Source organism: Neophocaena asiaeorientalis, unplaced genomic scaffold, assembly GCF_003031525.2.
Source record: "Neophocaena asiaeorientalis asiaeorientalis breed wild unplaced genomic scaffold, Neophocaena_asiaeorientalis_V1.1 scaffold59, whole genome shotgun sequence".
NCBI lineage: Eukaryota > Metazoa > Chordata > Mammalia > Artiodactyla > Phocoenidae > Neophocaena > Neophocaena asiaeorientalis.
Window position 1 is genome coordinate 2742175 of NW_020174268.1, and position 20923 is coordinate 2763097.

Genomic DNA, 20923 nt, shown 5'->3' on the forward strand with positions numbered 1-20923 from the left:
TAAAGCAGTGATTGTCAGCACCCCTGGAGATAGAGTGGTTCTCTGAAAGTAGCCTAGGAGTCTGTGAATTCCTTTATATATTTAAAAGCCTATGGAATTTGCATGCTAACCTGTGATAAAACTGCAGACCAGTCAAAATTTGAATATTAAGTCAGTTTGTAACATTGGTTACTTCATCCATCCTGATGAGACGAACTGGGTTAAGAGTCACATCTTTGAATAATGCAAGGCCTTATTCATTTTTCTATCTTTAATCCATTGAAGTAGTATAAGAACTGAATTAATTAATGAACTGGACAGATAATTTTCCAAAATATGGGGCTCACTGGAGGAATAGAGTAAAGCAGAATAAAAAGGTCTGTATGGTTACCAGGTTGGGAACCACTGGCTTCAGTATGAATCTTAATCTCAGGTCTGTGATGTCACGGTGTTTCGTGCCTGGTGTTCCAGGATTTGGGATGGCATCTTACAGATGCAGAGGAACAAGAGGGCAGAGACCTGCTTACCAGCTTTCTTGCCTTATTTCTTGAAGGCAAGATTCATGGATTTCAATAATAACAATGTCAGATAAAATTAATTTGCCAACTACAACAAGAGACTAATTTATAAAAATCTAGTTCCTTTGGCTGTACGTCAAAAGAGTAGAGCTCTAGCACTAGCTAGCACAAATGACTAGAACATAAGACCAGAACCAAAGATAAAAAGATCTTAGCAGCTATTTATTTAAAACATTTTTAGGGCTTCCCTGGCGGCACAGTGATTGAGAGTCCGCCTGCCGATGCAGGGGACACGGGTTCGTGCCCCGGTCCAGGAGGATCCCACATGCCGCGGAGCGGCTGGGCCCGTGAGCCGTGGCCGCTGCGCCTGCACATCCGGAGCCTGTGCTCCGCAACGGGAGAGGCCACGACAGTGAGAGAGGCCCGCGTACCGCAAAAAAATTAAAAAAAAAAAAAAAAAACATTTTTAGAAGGCTCAATTACTATCTTTACAGGACAAATTTTAATTATTTAAAACTCAGGTACCATGATTTCACAAACTACTGTTTATGCTATAAGAAACTAATTGAACCTCATCAAGTACTATACTTTACATACTTTTTCAAAGGAAAAATTTTTTAAAAGGTCCAATTCTGAACCATACCAAAAAGAAGCACTTCAACTGAATTGAAACACACATAGAGGCCAGATCTGTAATGTTTCAAATGATCAATATTTGTGCTACTTAAATGCCAATAGGTGAATTTCAACATGTCCTTTGAAATAAACAGTGAAAATTAAAATTGCAAGACCTTCTCATTGTATTAATTTGCTCTTTTTGTTTATGTCTAAAACATCCCCCTTTGCTGAAGTTAAAGAATGACTCTTCCTCTCCCGTATTAAAAACAAAATGACTGTATTTCTCTCCCAAACCTATAGCTCTGCTCAGCTGAATTAAAATTTTTTTTAATCTTTTTCTTTACCCCTAAACCAGTACCTTCAATTCTTAACTGGCCCAAGGGCAGACTTCCTTACATGACAGCAATAAACACAAATAAAAAGTAGAATTCTGCCAGCAAATATTATGCATGATCCCAACAATACAGACACAGTCTTAAAAATCAGTTATGTATTTATTTGTATAGAGTCAAAGGAAAGACTTGAAAATCCTACATAATAGCCCATGAGGCTTACAATTTAATTACTAATCCAGTTTAAAAAAAAGAAATGGTTTTCCTCCACAAACTTGAAGATGTTACTATTTTACATGCTTCAGATATGTGTACTAAAACACCAGACACCTATTCATCTTTAGTTTTTGCAGAAGTAGTATTAAGTCCAAAAAAGTCTTTTTTAATGATGTACCGAACACACTGCAAAATCACATTTCTTTCATGTCGAATGTCTGGAGCTAAAAGCTAAAAAATGATAAATAAAAAGATTAGCTGGTAAATAAAATATATCCAAGAAACACCATCTAAAATAGCATGTGTGCCTTCTCTATATAAAGAACACAGAACAATAAAGATGTGTATTATATTTACTAATTATTTTCCTAAAACACAATGCAAGAATATTTCCTTTTAACCAAAACTATCTAGCTTAAGCACAAATGTTCACATTTGAGATCCTCTCTAGGACTATCAAGCAAAGGACAGGAAAAATAGGTTTAAAAGTCTATAATTCTTTAAATCTAAAAATCATGTCAAACAGGATCCTCCTAAACCCAAATCTATATAAACAGTACAGAAAGTGGTAAGGAGATATGGTAAATATAGTAATAATGAAACTAGCAGTAAAAAATCCTAACACTGCTGGTCTTTCAGAACTTCCCATTTTTGTGTTTACTGTAACTGAAAGAAAGCTGAAAATCCCTGGTATCTAGAATACATAACCAAGGAATTATATGTGATTCGCCAAAAAGATTTAATGTAACTACTCATTTTACTTCTGATGTCATTAATGTAGTTCAGAAACACCCACACAGGACCTTTCAGTGGAAAGATGATTTAATATACCACTTATAAGGTAAACATTAAAAAAATGCAATTTACTTTATATAGCACCAAAATTTACAAAACAGAGTACATTTCAGATCAATTTTTATTAAGAAGCAACTGTGTCTACATGTATTACAACATGTCATAGAGTGTAGTCACAGAACACTTCAGCTACAGCAGAAGCATATATCTGACCAGGCAAAATCAGACTTTGCACAGAATGCCAATAGATAGTTTTACAATTCCACTGAAAATTTCAGAGTATTTCTATCACTCTTAGAAATGAAAGTTTTGGATCTTTGAACAGCTTCGTGTCCATCACTTAGAATCAAAAGAGGCATTGCTTCTTTACAATTTGAAGAAAGATCATAAATTTTTGAGCACATCATGCTGAGAATAAAGCCAATAATGCACAGAATAAACATAAAACCCTTTCTCTCCCTTCAGCCTGCACTGTATTTAGCTGTGCTCTCAATAGGAAAACTTTATAAAGGTCAGTACACTTCAATACCTATTTCTTTACCAACCACTTAAACCTAGATGCCTTTATTTTAAGCAGTTTTGAAAATTGTAATTATTCTACATTTACCAAATATCAGCTATATTTCAAATGCAGCTTCAGAATTAAGATACACAGATAACTCTTCAAGGAGCATATGTCTCTGGAAACCTTAAAATACACACACACAAGCCCAGGAGCTCTATCTTCAAGACACAAGAAGAACACAAAGATCAGAACATAAAGAAAAATCACTTACCATTTCCAGGAGATATGGATGGTGTGTTCTTGGTTCAAATAATGTTTGATAATTGCGATAATTTTTTTTCCTCTTAGGATTTGTGTTTTTGAAACTTTTCTTTTGGCTCTCATACTTGGCTTCTGAGAAATTTCTAACAGTTGCTTTAACATCTTGACTTGGTTTCTTAGGAGTACTGCTATGAAGAACCTGGTCTTCTGCCAGAATGTCTGCTTCAGTCTTGATGGGAGCTTCTAATGTGATGAAAAATAAACACAAAAATAAAAAACAAATTAAAAAACAGGGAAAACTTACAAAGATAACAAAAAAAAAACACCCCATAATATTCCCCTTCCCCAGCCATAATACTGGCTACTTATTAGTTAAAACTGAGCATGTACAATGTATTATACAAAATTTTTCAAATTGTGAGCTATGACTGCCAATAATTGAGATTACCACAAAGAACTACAGAAAATGATCCCTATGAAAGAAATAATACCAGATGGAAACTTGGATCTACACAAAGGAATGAAGAGTGCCAGAAAGTCAATATGTGGATAAATACAAAAGACCTTTTTTCTCATTTGAAAAAAATTTTAAAGATAATTGACTATTTAAAACAAAAATAATAATAACAATGTATGTAGGGTTTATAACATCTATAGAATTAAAATCTAAGATAACAATAGCACAAAGGAAGGGAAGAGGAAAATCTAAGTATATTGCTGTAAGATTCTTGAATTACAGGAATACTTCACTTTACTGTGCTTCGATTTAATGCTCTTCACAGATAGAGCATTCTGTACAAATTGCAGGTTTGTGGCAACACTGAGCAAGTCTATCAGCACCATTTTTTCAACATCAATTGCTCACTTCATGTCTCTCTGTCACATTTTGGTGATTCAATATTTCAAACTTCATGTCTCTGTCACATTGTGGTGATTCAATATTTCAAACTTTCACTGTTATTAAATTTGTTATAGTCATCTGTAATCAGTGATCTTTGATGTTACTATTGTAATTGTTTTGGGTCACCACAAACCATGCCCATAAAAGACAATAAACTTAATTCATAAATATGTATGTTCTGACTGCTTTACCTACCTGCCATTCTCTCATCTCTCTCCTTCTCCGCAGGCCTCCCTATTCCCTGAGACACGATACTGAAATTATGCCAGTTAATAACCGTGCTACAATGGCCTCTGAGTGTTCAAGTGAAAGGAAGTGTCTCACGTTTTTCACTTTAAGTCAAAAGCTGAGACAGGCCAGAAGCTAGGCCTCTTGTACCAGTTAGCCAAGTTGTGAAAGCAAAGGAAAAGTTTTTGAAGGAAATTAAAAGTGCTACTCCAGTGAACACACAAATGATAAGGAAGGGAAACAGCCTTACTGCTGATATGCAGAAAGCTGTAGTGGTCTGGACAGAAGATCAAACCAGCCACAACATTCCCTTAAGGCAAAAGCCTATAATCCAGAGCAAGGCCCTAACTCTCTTCAATTCTATGAAGGCTGAGAGAAGTGAGGAAGCTGCAGAAGAAAGGTCTGAAACTAACAGAGATTTAAAAGAAGCCGTCATCATGACATAAAAGTGTGAGGTGAAGCAGCAAGTGCTGATGTAAAGCTGCAGCAAATTATCCAGAAGACCTAGCTAAGACAATTAACAAAGGTGACTACACTAAACAACAGAGTTTCTATGTAGACGAAACAGCCTTGTATTGGAAGAAGATGCCATCTAGAATTTTCATAGCTAGAGAGGAGAAGACAATGCTTGCCTTTAAAGCTTCAAAGGACAAACTGACTCTCTTGTAAGGGGCTAATGCAGCTGGTGACTTAAAGTTGAAGCCAATGCTCCTTTACCATTCTGAATATCCTAGGGTCCTTAAGAATTACGCTAAATCTACTCTGCCTGTGCTCTATAAATGCAACAATGAAGCCTGGATGACACAGCACATGTTTATGACATGGTTTACCAACTATATCAAGCCTATTGATGAGACCTACTGCTCAGAAAGAGATTCCTTTCAAAATATGACTGCTCACTCCTGGTCACCTAGGAGCTCTGATGGAGATGTACCAGGAGATTCATGTTGTTTTCATGCCTGCTAACACAACACACAGTCTTGTCAAGTTCACATAAACATGTTTTGGGGTATATATGTGTTGGGGTATAAAACGAATCTCAATAAATTGAAAAACTGAAAGCATATAGAATATGTTCTCTGACCATAACAGAAGTAAATAAAATCAATAACAGAAAACTATCTTTAAAAACCCTCCAAAAAATTGGAGCTGAACAACAGACTTCTAAATAACCAGAGTTAAAGGACATATCACAAGAGAAATTAAAAAATATTTTGATATAAATAAAAATGAAAACAAAATGTGTCAAATTTGCGGGATGCAGCTAAAGCAATGCATGGAGGCAAATGTATAGCTCTGAATGCTTACATTAGAAATGAAAAAAATTTTAAATCACTTATCTAAGTTTCTACTGTAACGAGGTAGAAAGTGAGGAGGAAAGAAAGAGTGAAAGTGTGAAAATCAATTAGAAATAGACAACAGAAAAAAATCAACAAAGCCAGAAGGCAGTTCCTTGAAAAGATTTATAAAATTAATAAACACCTAGCAAGATGATCTGATCAAGAAAAAAAGGGGGAAAAAAACCCCAATTAATAGTATAAGGAATCAAAGAAGGAACATCACTATAAATCCTACATATAGCACAAGAAAATATCACAAACAACTTTATGCCAATAAACTTGACAATTGGTCAAATTGAAACAAATTCTTTTGAAAAATATAAATTACCAAAATTGGCTCAAGGAGAAAGTAGAAAATCTGAATAGTGCTATACCTATTAAGGAAATTTGATTAATTTAGAATCTTCCCCCAGAGAAAATGTCAGGTACAGATGGCTTCACTACTGAATCCTACAAACAAGAAAAAATTGCTGCAATTCTACACAAACCCTTAAAAGAGGAGGAGGAAACAGATCCCAACTCATCCCAAATCCAGACAAAGCCTATAAGAGAAGAAAAACACAGACTAATATTCCTCAAGAACACAGATGCAAAAATCCTTAATAAAATATTGGCAAATCAAATCCAGTAATGTATTAAACAGGTAATACACCAATTCCGAGTAGACTTTATCCCAGGAATACAGGGTTGGTTTGACATTTGAAAATCAATCGGTGTATTTCACCATATTGAGGAAAAAAACAACCACCACCATATAATCAGTTGAAAATTCACAAGTATTAAGATAGGAATTCCCTTCTCTCAGCCCCAAATGGTTTTTCTATATTTTTGATTACCATGAATTATAGGCTAATGTGATATAAATAGTTCTATCCTAGACGTCGGGAACTGAGTTCAATTGCCTGGACAAGAGTGTAACAGGCTAATCATATGCCTCAAAACCCTCAATATTCAAGCATTACATAGGACTGAATGTGGAAATTACATTTGAAAGGAAGTACAGGGTAAGTGTTAGAAGCACAGACTCTGTTACAAACTGTTAGGTTCAAATTCTAGATCCAAGACTTCCTAGCTGTGTGACCTTGGAGCAGCTACTTATCTCTGCCTAAATTTCCTCATAAGTAATGACACCTACTTCATGAGGTTACTGCAATAATTAAATGAGTAAAGCACATTAAACAGTGCCCGAAACAGAGTAAGCACTATATAAGAATTTGCCCTGATAGTGATTTTAATGTGCCTTCAAACTAATGGGGAAAAGAGGAAAAGAAGAGAAATATAACCATAAAACAACGGAGCTAAGAATTCACAAGTGGTTTGCAGAGTTCAAAACTATGGGAATAATAATTAAAGGCAAAAAAGAAAAACTAGGGCACTATTTTCTCTTAAGTCCCTCAATCATAGCCAAACCTGTTTGAAGAAACATAACAATTTTGGGGAGTTGCAAAACTGTGCTTAACTTCTCATATGGCACAAACAAAAACAAAAAACTAACATGCAAGACCCAGGACAGATAAAACGTTTGGAAATACTGCTCACTGAAATTTTCTTTCCTATCTATATCTTAATGATTCTGAAAGCCCCAGAACATAGCCTCTTCTTTTGCTCAGTCTTTCTGGAAGGACCCTTTCCTTGTTTAAAATTCATTCTGGAAAAGCACTATTCATGTTTAAGATCCTCTACACACTTCTATGTTAATTCCTAAGTTAAGACAGGTCTTAAATATGAAAATACGGTCGTTAAAATCTGTGAGAATCAGACTGCTTCTCTCCATTTAGAACCCACTTAAATAAGAAGCCTTCTAGACGCTATTTCATGGTTCAGAGAAGGCTCACTTTATTTCCTTGGTTTATTTACTCTGAAGTCCCTCTATGTCAATATCCTATCCTATCCTATAGCCCAGAATTAACACTGAAAGCTAGAAATTTGCTAGTGACCTGGATGGCTTAATAAAGCTGAATTCAAATTACATAAAATAATTCTTAAGGCTTAGGAATGTGAAGCAAAGACTTTTTCCTTAAGGCAGGACATTTTAAATAATTAGTCAAAATGAATTCATACAAAATCAAATATATCTTTTAACAGAGAACATCTTCTGTTATGTACTAGAAAAGAAAAGCTATGCATTACTGTGCAGGAAGATAACAAATGCCACACAAAGAAAGACTGTAATGGAAGGCAATATAGTTGGCTTCTTTAGACATTTAAGTCCCTAAACCTAAGCTTTACATCAGCTTTGCCATATACTAGCTTTGCAAACCTACCCTCTCGAAGCTTAAGGGTCTATAAAATGGAGGGTTGAAACCTCAAAGATCCCTTCCAGTTTCCTTCCTTCTAATTTAAAAAATAGTGGCAGCCTCAAAATGAAGACATGAGTATAAAATGTTTTATCTTAGGAATGAGAGAAGAAAGCATTAGTACAGCTTGTTTTTATGGGATTCAGTAATCTGGTAATAGCTTTCTTTGCTATCACCTGTCATAAATACAAATGATAAGCAGGAAATGTAATACGTGTTTAAAGAATAACTTCATCTTCATATCAGTATAATGGAAACAAGAGTAAAGAAATAAATACTGTTTTTCTTAAGATTAAAAAAAAAAATAAGAAGAGGCAACCATCTGCTAAGGAATACTCTGATAAAGCCAAAGTAGTTTATATTTCAAAATTCAACTAGCTTTTAGCCAGCTGCCATAGTAAAAGGAAAAAAGGGGAAAAAAATTCCTGTTATAGATAGATCTAAACCTTAACTTTCGTATTAAAGCCCAACTCTTCCTTCAACATCTCAACTACACAAACATTGATTTTCTCTAGCCTAGCCAACATTAAAAGTCCTGCCATCTTCATCCAATTACATTCAAACCTTCCCTTCATCCTACATATTCACTTTTAAGACCCTCTATTCTTGAGTACAGCCCCTACTGTGATTACATATCTGAGACACACACTCATGAATTCTCTCATGGTTGGCTGGTGAAGCCTAGATAAAATGACCATGCAGAGCCAGGTACACAGGCACAATAGGACACATGCTTATTCACTAAACAAATGCTGGATTACTGATATGAACCTTGGGTTAAGAACTGCCATACTGCCAAGCCTACTTGCAGCTCTTTTAGGTGGCCCTAAAAGAGACGCTAGTGATTGAGCTGGTTTATTATCATCTTTAAAGGTTAAGACATGTATCCTGAACAACGTTAACTTCTCAGAAAGACTATCTGAAGGATTCCCTGTCTCTCAACCTTTAAAGTACATACACAGGCGAATGCAATGCAAGTATAGGGTTACTGTGTTCTCCAAATGAGATAATTTAGGTAAATGAGCTCTATAAAGAGCAATGCCCCATATACATGTAAAGAATGTTATTATCCTCTTTGTCACAAAGGACCTCGCTCCACCTACTAAAGGTGCAAAACATGTTAAGACAAGGGTTCTTGAGAGTAGAGAGAAGTAATTAACCTTCTTCACTATATCTTTTAGAATATTCTTTGATTTCACTATGGATATTATCTCTTCCCCTTCCTATTCTTTTATTATTGTTTGCCCTTTTCTCCTAGAGGAGCAATACATTTCCCCATTTGTCCCACTTCATTTCATCCCATGTTAACTTCTGAATCAAATGAAGAAGGAACCTGAGGATCAAAGAATGTGCATGACACATCTTGTCCTCAGATACATACACATGAGAGGATGCTACTGACGCGTAGCGTACATCAAAGGCAAAAAGCAACGAAACCTAACTGTAACAACTGAGGCCATAACTTACCTTCTGGCTCACTCTCCGACCCCGAGAGGCTGCCATAGCTGCTCACTAGGGAGCACAGGGCTGGTGTCACTTCCTTAGGTATGACAGCACTTTGTGGCTTCTCCTCTTTATCGGACTCTGGAATAGAAAGACCTAAGAGTAAAACTGTATACCAAAAATATCTACAACCATAAGAAGGAAAGCTGACAGCCCCCCACTCCCTCATGTGTTAGTGAAAAGAAAGTAATTTCTGATCATTTCCTCAATCTTCCCAAAAATGAATCCAGGAGACTCGAAAAATTTCCCCTTGGTTTAAATCTTTATGGTCAGATAAGCTATCTACCCCAAAGAGAAAACAGAGGGGCAAATGGAAGCTATACACGACTCAGTTTCTTACCATGCTTCACAGGTTATGGAACTTGGGCCTTCTCTAAATTAACCAGACAGTCTTTGTTATTATTTTATTTTATTTAGGCTATTAATTAACTTTATTAAGGTAGCAGGAAGGCCATAAACTTATTTGACTTCACTGGATTAGGATCACAGACTCTGAAAATTAGATTTATAATAAATAAAATATAAAATATCCACTCTGTTGTTTTTAAGACTGGGTCAGAGGGCACATATAACATTTCAACCATTCTATAGCTGAAGGCACAAAGAGTTCCGCTGAACTGAATCTGCCCAAAATGTTTATTATTTAGAACTTCTAAGAACTTAAGTAAACAAGCCAACTATGAGAATTACCAAGTACTAAGAGCCTGCCAAAGGTAAAGTGTTTGATCAGAGCTCAGTAAGCCTAGCTATAGCCCCCGGACACAACCTATTACATTTATTTTTGGCAGCTCTCAAAATGTATTACATCTATTCTAAACAAGTCAGTAATGCCTGACTGAAGAATGAAGACAGTAAGTAACCTGTCTGTGTAGTGAACCAACTCAACCCACAACCAATATGAAATGTTTCAAGACAGTACTTAACGTTTACCAAGTTAGTCTAAGGGAAACCAAAACATGCCAGTAGGAAACAGGAGGAAACTTTTATGTGAGTATGGAATTACCACCTTCTGGTGGATGAAGTTAAATCCTCTCTCCTCCCCCAATCCACACTTCCCAGCAGCAGCCCCTCCAAACACTGCCCCTTGTCGATTTTTAGCTAACTTATTACCTTTTCTCCTGAATTAATAAAGGGAAAGGAAAATATGCAGTTATATATATATGTGTATATATATATATATATATATATATATATAAATAAATTACTAGTGGATAAAACAGAATCTGCAACAATATTAGTACAGACACTGGTCATCTCATTGTTTGAATGATGATGTACCAAAGTGTAGTATTTCCTTCTAAGACCCAAAGAGAGGCACCAAAAAGTACAATACAGTTGACTATATAATGCTCTTTAAAAGCATGAGCTCATTTAATCCCTATGAAGTATCACCTTCACTATATATATATATTTTTTTTTGGTTGCATTGGATCTTTGTTGCTGCACGTGAGCTTTCTTTAGCTGTGGCGAGCTGGGGCTACTCTTTGTTGCAGTGCGTGGGCTTCTCATCACGGTGGCTTCTCTTGTTGCAGAGCATGGGCTCTCGGAGCGTGAGCTTCAGTAGTTGTGGCTTGTAGGCTCCAGAGCGTAGGCTCAGTAGTTGTGGTGCACGGGCTTAGTTGCTCCGCGGCATGTGGGATCTTCCCGGACCAGGGCTCGAACCCGTGTCCCCTGCCTTGGCAGGCATATTTTTAACCAGTACGCCACCAGGGAAGCCCTGCCTTCATTATTAATTACCGGTGATGAAACCAAAATTCAGAGAATCTGAACTGGATGATCCTTTAGGTAACAAATCTATAGAACACATGGGTCAAATTTAAATTCTAACTATCTGATTCCAAATCCCACTTCTTAACTAGTGGGCTAGAGTATCTCCTATAGATATATAAAGTCCTCTTCTTAAAATTTAGTCATCCTACCAGAATGTCTCTCTGGTCTAGAATGTTAATAAATGTCTTCCAGCTATAGCCCATTTCTCTGTTCCCTTTCAGAGCAAAACCCCAAATAACTATTTATATAATTCACCAGGGAACACCTGGGCCTGAAATTTCCTACAGCTATCTGACACGCTCCAGAATCTACTCCAATCTGCCTTTCAGGCCCACCACACCAGTGAACCTTTTTCTTCCAAGTTCACTGGATTCCTCTGTGTTGCCAAAGAGGAATACTTGTTGGTGCTCATCTTATTTAACTTAGTGATGACATCTGACAGTCCAAGTGACCCTTGAACAACACGGGCTTGAAGCTCATGGGGCCACGTATGCACAGATACCTTTCGATAGTAAATACTACCGAAACTGATCTGCAGTTGGTTGAATCCATGGGTTCGGAACTGTGGATACAGAAGAACTGCATTACGTGGAAGGCAGACTACAGGTTACGCTTGAATTTTCGACCATGTGGAGGGCTGGTGCCCCTAACCTCCCAAATTGTTCAAGGGCCAACTGTAGTCATGTTTTACTTTTAAAAACATTTCCTTCACTTGGCTTCCAGAACCCTTTCACTTGGCTCTCCTTTCCCAGTCTCCCTACTAAATTCTCTTCATTGACCGACTTCAAAATTCTTGAATGTCCCTGGGTCCAATCCTCAGCAACCTTTTCTCTTTATGCCTCCTCCTCCTCTTATGATCTCATTTTATCTCAAAATACTATCTAGATCCTGATAAATCACAAATGTATACCTCCAGCCTTCAATTATCCCCTAAACTCCAGAATAACCTAACTGCTATTCAACATCTCTACTTGGGTATCAAACAGGCACCTCAAAGGTTAACATGTCCAAAAACAAGCACTTGATTTCTCCTCCAAACATGCCTGCCAGTAGTCTCCATCTCAGTAAACGCCAGCTCTGCTTCATGGTTATGCCAAAACCTAGCAATCACCCTTGACTCTCCTCTTTTTCACATACCATATCCAATCTAGCCACAAATACGGTCAGCTCTATTTTGAAGATATATCCAGAATCATACCCCTCCTCATTACTTCACTTCTATAACCCCAGTGCCAGTCAACATTTCCTACCTGGACAGTTCTAGCAGCCTCCTAAAAGGACACCCTGATATGACCCGCCCACCTCTGCAGTCCATTCTCCATCTTAACACATCACATCACCTCTCTGCTCAGCCTCGGAGTAAAGTCCCAAGTCCTCTGCTGCCTACAAGACCCTACTTGATCTGATCCTTCACCACTTTCTTCCTGGCTTACTCCACTCCAATCTTGCTGTTCCCTGAATACACAAAGCATGCTCTCACCATGGGGTGTTCGCACTTGTTGCTTTCTCTGCTTGGAAAACTCTCCCCTCAGGTCTCAGCCCCTAATTTTACTCAGATTTCTTAATGTCGCCTTATCATACAGATGCCATTGCTGATTATATAAAATAGCACACCCCTTTCTCCAATTGCCATTCTCCATCCTTTTCCTTAGCTTTACTCATCGTTATGAAGGATATCAACCCCTACTTACTGCAGCTGCCCCAAGCAGAACATAAGGTACAGGAGAGAAGGGGTTTGGCTTTGTTCAGTACTGTATCCTCAGAGCCTAGAACAGTATATAAGCGCTCAAGAAATATTTGAAGAACAAACTCTTGCATGAATGAGTTAAGGACAAGTTCAAAAAGGCTAACTGGTACAGAATGACAGAGCTATGCCGAGGTGGTACCACAAAAGAAACCTGATTTTGTCTGGATTCAGAGCTTATTCTTTTTTCTTTTCAATAAAATGATTCCATTTTTCTTAAAAAATCACATACATGTGTATAAGAAAAATACTGATGGATATAAAACAAAATGTGAGCAGTGGCTGTCTGTAAGTTAAGAAAGTAGGTTGTTTTTTATTTTATGCTTTTCAGTTTTTTCCTCACATTTTCTGCATTATTTTTGTAATCAGAAATGAATAGAAGAAGAAAACATAGGAAAATAAAACCTGGAAGAAAGTGTTTCCTCACAATTCAATTCAAGAAGTGGACCACACAGCTTTAACTGGCCTACATATCACCCCTTTCCTGCCTCCCTTTTTTTCTAAACTTTATATTTTGCAACAATTTTAGATTTACACAAATGTTGCAAAGATAGTACCAAGAATTTCCATATACCCTTCACCTAGCTTCCCCTAATATTAACATCTTACAAACCACAGTACATTTACCATAGCTAACAAATTAACATTGGAATAGTACTACTACCTAAACTACAGACTGTAATGTAATTTCATCAGTTTTTCCACTAATGTCCTTTTTCTGTTCTAGGATTCAATCCACCATATCACAACACGTTCAATCACCATGACACCTTGATCTGTGTCTTCTCCAAACCTGTGACAATTTCTCAGTATTTCCTTGCCTTTCATGAACTTGACTGTTTTAAAGACTACAGGTCAGTTATTGTAGAATACCCTTCAGCTGGGTCTGTCTGATGTTTTCTAATGATTAGACTGAGGTTGTGGATTTTAGGTAGTGACCTTCTCATCATATATCAGGGGGTACATCTCAACCTATCACTGGCGATATTAACCATGATCACTCAGTAGTCTCCACCACGTTACTATTCTGCTCTTTAATTATTCTATTCCTAGAAACAAGTCACTAAGTCCAGCCCACATTCAAGGGGAGGGAAATTAATCTCCACCTCTAGAAGCGAAGAATTTTAGACATACATTAAAACCACAACATGAGTAGTTGGTGTACTCATTACGAGGAGTGTCACAAAGCTCACTACACTTAACTGCCTTCCCAAGGGTAAGAGCAAGGAGTTCATACAAATGAACACCTCTTTTCCTATTTCGTTCCCCTCAGTTATGTTTTGGGGACCCACCACATGTAATGACACTTTTGGCACTATCAAAACATCCTCTATGGCGACTCTTCATCTCAAAAACAGAAGGCTGTTCACACAGACGCTCAGATCTACTTGGCAGTTCTAATGTAGGCATTTTGGCAGTTCTAATGTAGGCATTTCTAGCAGCCATCTTGGAATGACTATACCATAGGCAGAGCTGATAAAATAATACTCAAGAAACTTCACCCACATTTTAATAAAAGCAGCCAAAACATCTGTCTAAACTAAAAATACCAGTATATTTGCAGCAACATGGATGGACCTAGAGATTGTCATACTGAGTGAAGTAAGTCAGACAGAGAAAGACAAATATCATATGGTATCGCTTATATGTGGAATTTTTAAAGAGTACAAATGAGCTTATTTACAAAACAGAAATAGAGTTTCAGATGTAGAAAACAAACTTATGGTTACAGGGGGGTAAAGGGGGGAGGGATAAATTGGGAGATTGGGATTGACATATACACACTACTATATATAAAATAGATAACTAATAAGGACCTACTGTAGAGCACAGGGAAGTCTACTCAATACTCTGTAATGATCTATATGGGAAAAGAATCTAAAAAAGAGTGGATGTATGTATATGTATAACTGATTCACTTTGCTGTCTACTTGAAACTAACACAACACTGTAAGTCAACTATATTCCAATAAAAATTAAAAAAAAAACAGAAACCATAAAAAATAAAATAACGAAAAAGATCCCTGAGTAATATTTTAAGGTCTTATACAATTTAATATTAACGTGTGTTAAAAATTTTGATGGGCCTAATTTAGGATAATGTTTCTATAATTGAATAAAAATTAAGAAAAAATTTTAAAACTTAAAATAATTAAAACAGCAGTACAAAAATAATAGAAATGAAGATTATAAAATCAAACTTTAAAAGCATTATAAATACCAACTCCAATAGTTTCTTTTACTGTTAAAAAAAGAAAATAGTGACACTTTTCTTAGGGGAAATCTAACCTCTCTCTCTCACATACATACACATCATGTTCCCAATGACCAAAAAAATTTTTTTTAATCTAAAAATTATCACTAGACTATGAGTTTCTTGAAGGCAGGGAAAGACTTCACTGAATTATAGGGCTGGGCAAGCAAAATGTAGGACCTCAGTAAATCCCTATTGAAATGAAAGTAACAAAAAACAAACTGCCCTTTGAATGTCTTACCCAACTCTAAACATTAGAAAAAGCTTCTCATCTGGCTTCTTTCTACAACTTATTTCTCTATTTGTGCCACCCTCCTCTCCCCCCAATAATTCCTATTGCCTTTATGGAACAAAGCACAATTATATGCTGTAACCCCAAGAAGATTTAAAAATTCTCACAAAGAAAAAGCTATATATTGAAAAAGTCACTCTAAAAAAATGGGAACTTTGGTTTATAGTTTCCAAACCTCAAAACCAGGTATTTAACAATGGGCATTCATGATTTCTGATGTGCTAGGCCAGCTTACTTTCTTACTTGAATGTCTACCTTTTTAACAACAGAAGCCATCTAGCTTACCTCGAGGCATAGTTATTAGACTGATGTCCCAGTGTTCTATGACAATAGCTATATTTGTTATAATGAATGACTAACAAACTGGATCCTTCCTGTTTTGTGGACACTGAGGCACTTTAGTCAGTGATGCTCAGGACACATTACTGACCAGCTCCTTTCCTTCTAGCCCAGACAATACTTGTTAAAACCATGGGCCAGGAAAGCCATAGAACATGCTGTATTTAAACAAGAGCAGAGCACCACCAAGGAAATCTAGTGACAACAGGCCATACTCAAAACTCATAAGCTGAGAGACTCCAAATGACAGGCTTTCCTTTTGAAACAATGTCAATTCCCAATTTAAAGCATCTGCACAGGGACTTCCCTGGTGGCACAGTGGTTAAGAGGCCACCTGCCAATGCAAGGGACATGGGTTCAATCCCTGGTCCGGGAGGATCCCACATGCCGTGGAGCAGCTGGGCCCGCGTGCCACAACTACTGAGCCCGTGCGCCTGGAGCCTGAGCTCCGCAACAAGAGAAGCCACCGCAATGAGAAGCCTGCGCACCGCAACGAAGAGTAGCCTCTGCTCACCACAACTAGAGAAAGCCCACGCGCAGCAGCGGGGACCCAATGCAGCCAAAAATAAATTAATTAATTAAATTTAATTTAAAAATTCTCCATCTTTAAAAATAAATAAACAAAGCATCTGCACAATTAATGAGGGTTCACATACTACCAACTACCATCAAAAAAAGGTGGGCTCAGGCAGTGATTTTCTAAACACGACATGAGGTTTATAGAGATTCTCAAGAGCTACTATCTTGTCTAAATGTGAATGCTGCTGTCTAGATAAGGTTCTAAGCCCAAAAAAGGCAAAAAATAAAAAGAAATTGGGATCTTCATTTTTAAAGTGAGCTTAGTGCTGAAAAGTGTCAACGGCGACATTTGAGCACGAATAGGGCCACGCTGTCACAATGCTGCCGTGCCGACAACCTGAATAACAAGCACAACTGGATCTTAATGAAGGCTGACTGGCTCTGGCCCATGTGAAGAAGCTGCTTCCAAACGAGGTAAAACTGATAAATTGGAAAGTCGAGAATCTGAGATATATACCTAGGGCATGTGAAAAAATGGTACATACGGTTTTCTGTAGCTATACCTGGAGTGGAACACTCTGAAACATTGATTTGGAAAATGTGAAAGTCCAGAAGAAATCCCAGGTAAAGAATAACATAAATTTAAATGGAATCTTTCCTACAAAATTAAGCTACCATAATTTGATTGTTGGTATTCTGATTTCCTCAAAGAACAATATTATAAATTTACAGCTTACTTTTAGGATTTTTATATTCAAAACTTACATTTTCATCTCTGACCCTCAGAATAGCTAAGAGTTTCAACATTAAGCCAAAACAAAATTACTTGCTATCTCTCATTCAACTGCTCGTAGATCTGCCCGAATGCTTTCTACCATGATGAAAGGCATTTAACTATTGTTTCTCAGGTCTAAGGTGTCTCTTGAAGACCTACATAATAGAGGCAAGATATACTCATCTTTTTGTTAGTGTTTCACCAGATTGATACACTGAAACACTTCTTTAAAAATGAGAAAACAGAATCACCCAACCAAAGCTAACAATGCAAAAACAGAGCATTCAGTGCTACAGAATCCTTCAAATGTTCATTTAGAAAATTGCATAAAGGGAAGAATTATGTGATTTTCAAATTAGTAACACTGCTTGTAACAGTAGTCTTCACATTTGTGTTTCAAGTATTTTAATGACATGGAAGTTTATATTTAGGTATAGATTGTATTTCATCATCAAGGTCACAAACTGTAAGTCTGAAGAAGTATGTGGGCTCTCTCCAACATTTTTTGAAGGAAAAAAATATCAGTGCCCAAGAGTAAATTCAGCCCTGGCCCAATGTCTTCCGTCTTTGCCTTGCTAGCAGCAAGGATAAGATGCCTTTTTAAACCTCTCTCCCACATCTCAACTATCCTAGACTCCTACAATATTTTTTTTGGCCAAATTCAGACTTCACGTGTAGAGGTAGTATAGTATACTAGGAGCCAGACACCTAAATTCTAATTCTGACTCTGCCATTAATTAGCAGCATGACTAAGGTAAATTACTCACTCTAAGTTCCTTGGTTCGAAAATGGAAGTAGCATCTGTACATACGTAAAACGTTGTCAGGAGGAAAAGAGCTAATATATACAAAGCATTTAGAGCACAGTAAGTATTGGGTTGGCCAAAAAGTTTGTTTGGGTTTTTCTGCAAGATGTTACGGAAAAACCCAAACGAACTTTTTGGCCAACCCAATACCTTACTCAGTAAGTGTTAGTTGGTGCTAAAATAATTTATTATTATTATTCCTACTAAATTTTATCTTGTCACTCTTAGCCCAACATTCCCTTATGCCAAGATCTTTTTCCATCCTGATTTAGTCGATGAAGTAGTTATACCCCTGTTTCTTCCCATCCATAAATTCAGTAATCTGCCACGGGACTTCCCTGGTGGCAGTGGTTAAGAATCGCCTGCCAGTGCAGGGGACATGGGTTTGATCCCTGGTCTGGGAAGATTCCACATGCCGCGGAGCAACTAAGCCCGTGCGCCACAACTACTGAGCCTGCGCTCTAGAGCCCACAAGCCACAACTACTGAAGCCCGCACACCTAGAGCCCGTGCTCTGCAACAAAGAGAAGCCACTGTAATGAGAAGCCCGCACACCGCAATGAAGAGCAGCTCCCACTCGCTGCAACTAGAGAAAGCCTGCAGGCAGCAACGAAGACTCAACACAGCCAAAAATAAATAAATTTATAACATAATCTGTGATTGTTGTAGAAGCCGCTTTCCCCCAAGCCTGCTAGCAAACCTGCAATGTAACATCAGCAACACCCCTTTGCAAAAGAAGAAGCACTAGCAACTGGATAAAGCCTCACATCGTTACTAGAAGGAAAGGTGGTAAAATATTTACATAAACATTTTTATTTTTCAGGAGAGAAATGAAGCCTTAGCGGTATCTTTCTGTGACAGCAACATTTTGGTCCTTTAATTTCTCAACTTATAAGCAAGAGTAAACTTATCTCCTAAATTCTAGAAGGAATTTAAGAAAAAACAATAAACACACATAAATATATTCTATGCTCTGAGGAAGAACAGTATTATTTAAATATATGGAATTCATATTATTTACCCAAAGAGACCATGTTCATGCTGAGCAGCATAAATACTGGCTTCCATTGGAATTCCTGCTTTCTAGGTGGGAAAATTCACATAATGGTGCAAATCTGAATCCACAACATCTATACATTCAAAATAATCTTAAGAAAATTTCCAAGATTATATGATACTAAGGAAATTATCCAATAAATATAATCTTTCTCCCACATTCTGCCTGCCTCATGCATTCATTCCCAAGATTTAGAAAAAATGTCTTTAACAAGATTTTTGACAAAACACTCCTATTAAGAACAAAAGCATCATTCTACCTTTTTACATTTTTTGCCATTAAACTCTCCCCAAACAAGGATGTGAAGAATCAATTTCTGCATCACTGGCTGTACTCTTAAAAACACGGGGTTTTCTTATTTAGCTTACCGGAATCGGTGTTTACCAAAACACCCAGAGGGTCTGAATTTGCCTCGGGTGTACTTTCAGGCTTCGAACCACACAAGGGATTGCCTGACCCAATGGTTGCTCTCTGTCCAGCACGACCATTTTTCCATTTGTGACGTTTGCCAGGACTTCTGATTTTTGCCATCTGTGAATGTCTGGCCATCCCCTTCATCTTGCTGGAGTAAGAAAAATGCAATTCTTAATATAAAAGGCACTGACCTTTCAAGAAAAATTTGAAAAAGATTACTGAATGCAAAAGAAATTTAGCTGTCAATCACCTGTCACCTAGTACATTAAAGAGACCAGAATAAAATAAATTCAATGGCTTCCAAAGTAGAACTTTAAAAGGGTAACATACCACAATATACCATACTTTATCAATTCCAAACTGCACATTTCCTCCCATAATGTAATCCCTCTGAAATTGGGCTATGTTGTACAATCAAGAGCATGTGAATTTAATTGGCAGCATTCTTTCATTCCTATTATACATTAAGATAAAATGCTCCTTAGACTTTACAAAGTGCATTAACTCTTATCTCCTTAACTGTAAGTAGCCTTAAAGTTTCTGACACTTTTACAAATATGCTACCTTGTTGCTTGTTTAAACTTCATGGTTCTTGTTTAAACTTCATGGTAACTCCTTAAAATAGGTTAGACAGGTATTATTCTCTTCACATTACAGGAGGATAAACTTAAAGATCATAGACCAAGCACAATTTCACGGCTAGCTCAAATCAAGCGCCCTCTCAAACCACAGCAATTACTACTCTTAGGAGGAAAACAAATACTTATGTGAGCACATACTTATGTAAAGTATGCATAGGAAAACAAAGACCATTTTAAAAAAAAGGTTCATTACATATACTCTCAATGGACAATAAAACAAAGTAAGAAAATAATACCAAGGCACATAATGATCAAATTGCTCAAAGCTAGTGAAAAAGAGAAAATCTTAAAAGCAGTCAGAGATAAAAGGTATTTTATATAGAGGAACAAAATGACAGCAGATTTCTCTTGGAAACAATGCAAATAAGAAAACAATGGGGCAACATCTTTAAAATACTATAAAATTTTTAGAAAACTGTTAACCTAGAATTACTTATCTAGCAAAAATATCTTTCCAATAGGAAGGTAAAATAAAGATCTTTTCAGACACACAGAGCTGAAAGAAGTCATCTCCAGCAGACCCTCACTACGAGAAATGTTATAGTAAGTCTTTCAGGCAAAAGGAAAATGGTATCAGATGGAAAGATGGATCTACGCTAAAGAATGAGGAGTACCGGGCTTCCCTGGTGGCGCAGTGGTTGAGAGTCTGCCTGCCGATGCAGGGGACACGGGTTCGTGCCCCAGTCCGGGAAGATCCCACGTGCCGCAGAGCGGCTGGGCCTGTGAGCCATGGCCGCTGAGCCCGCACGTCCGGAGCCTGTGCTCCGCAACGGGAGAGGCCACAGCAGTGAGAGGCCCGCGTACCGCAAAAAAAACAAAAA

General features: G+C 37.3%; 1 protein-coding gene across 1 annotated transcript in view; it reads right to left on the reverse strand.

Annotated features, from left to right (window-relative positions):
• Positions 1–1528: 1528 nt before the first annotated feature.
• NUFIP1 (nuclear FMR1 interacting protein 1) overlaps positions 1529–20923 on the reverse strand; it is a 40999-nt gene continuing 21604 nt past the window's right edge. Inside the window, exons 7-10 of the mRNA XM_024755467.1 lie at positions 19416–19609; positions 9458–9574; positions 3235–3467; positions 1529–1894 (exon numbers count right to left, since the gene is read on the reverse strand). Of these exons, the coding sequence (XP_024611235.1) occupies positions 1778–1894; positions 3235–3467; positions 9458–9574; positions 19416–19609 (661 nt within the window). The 3' untranslated portion in view covers positions 1529–1777. The remainder of the gene's footprint in view (positions 1895–3234; positions 3468–9457; positions 9575–19415; positions 19610–20923) is intronic.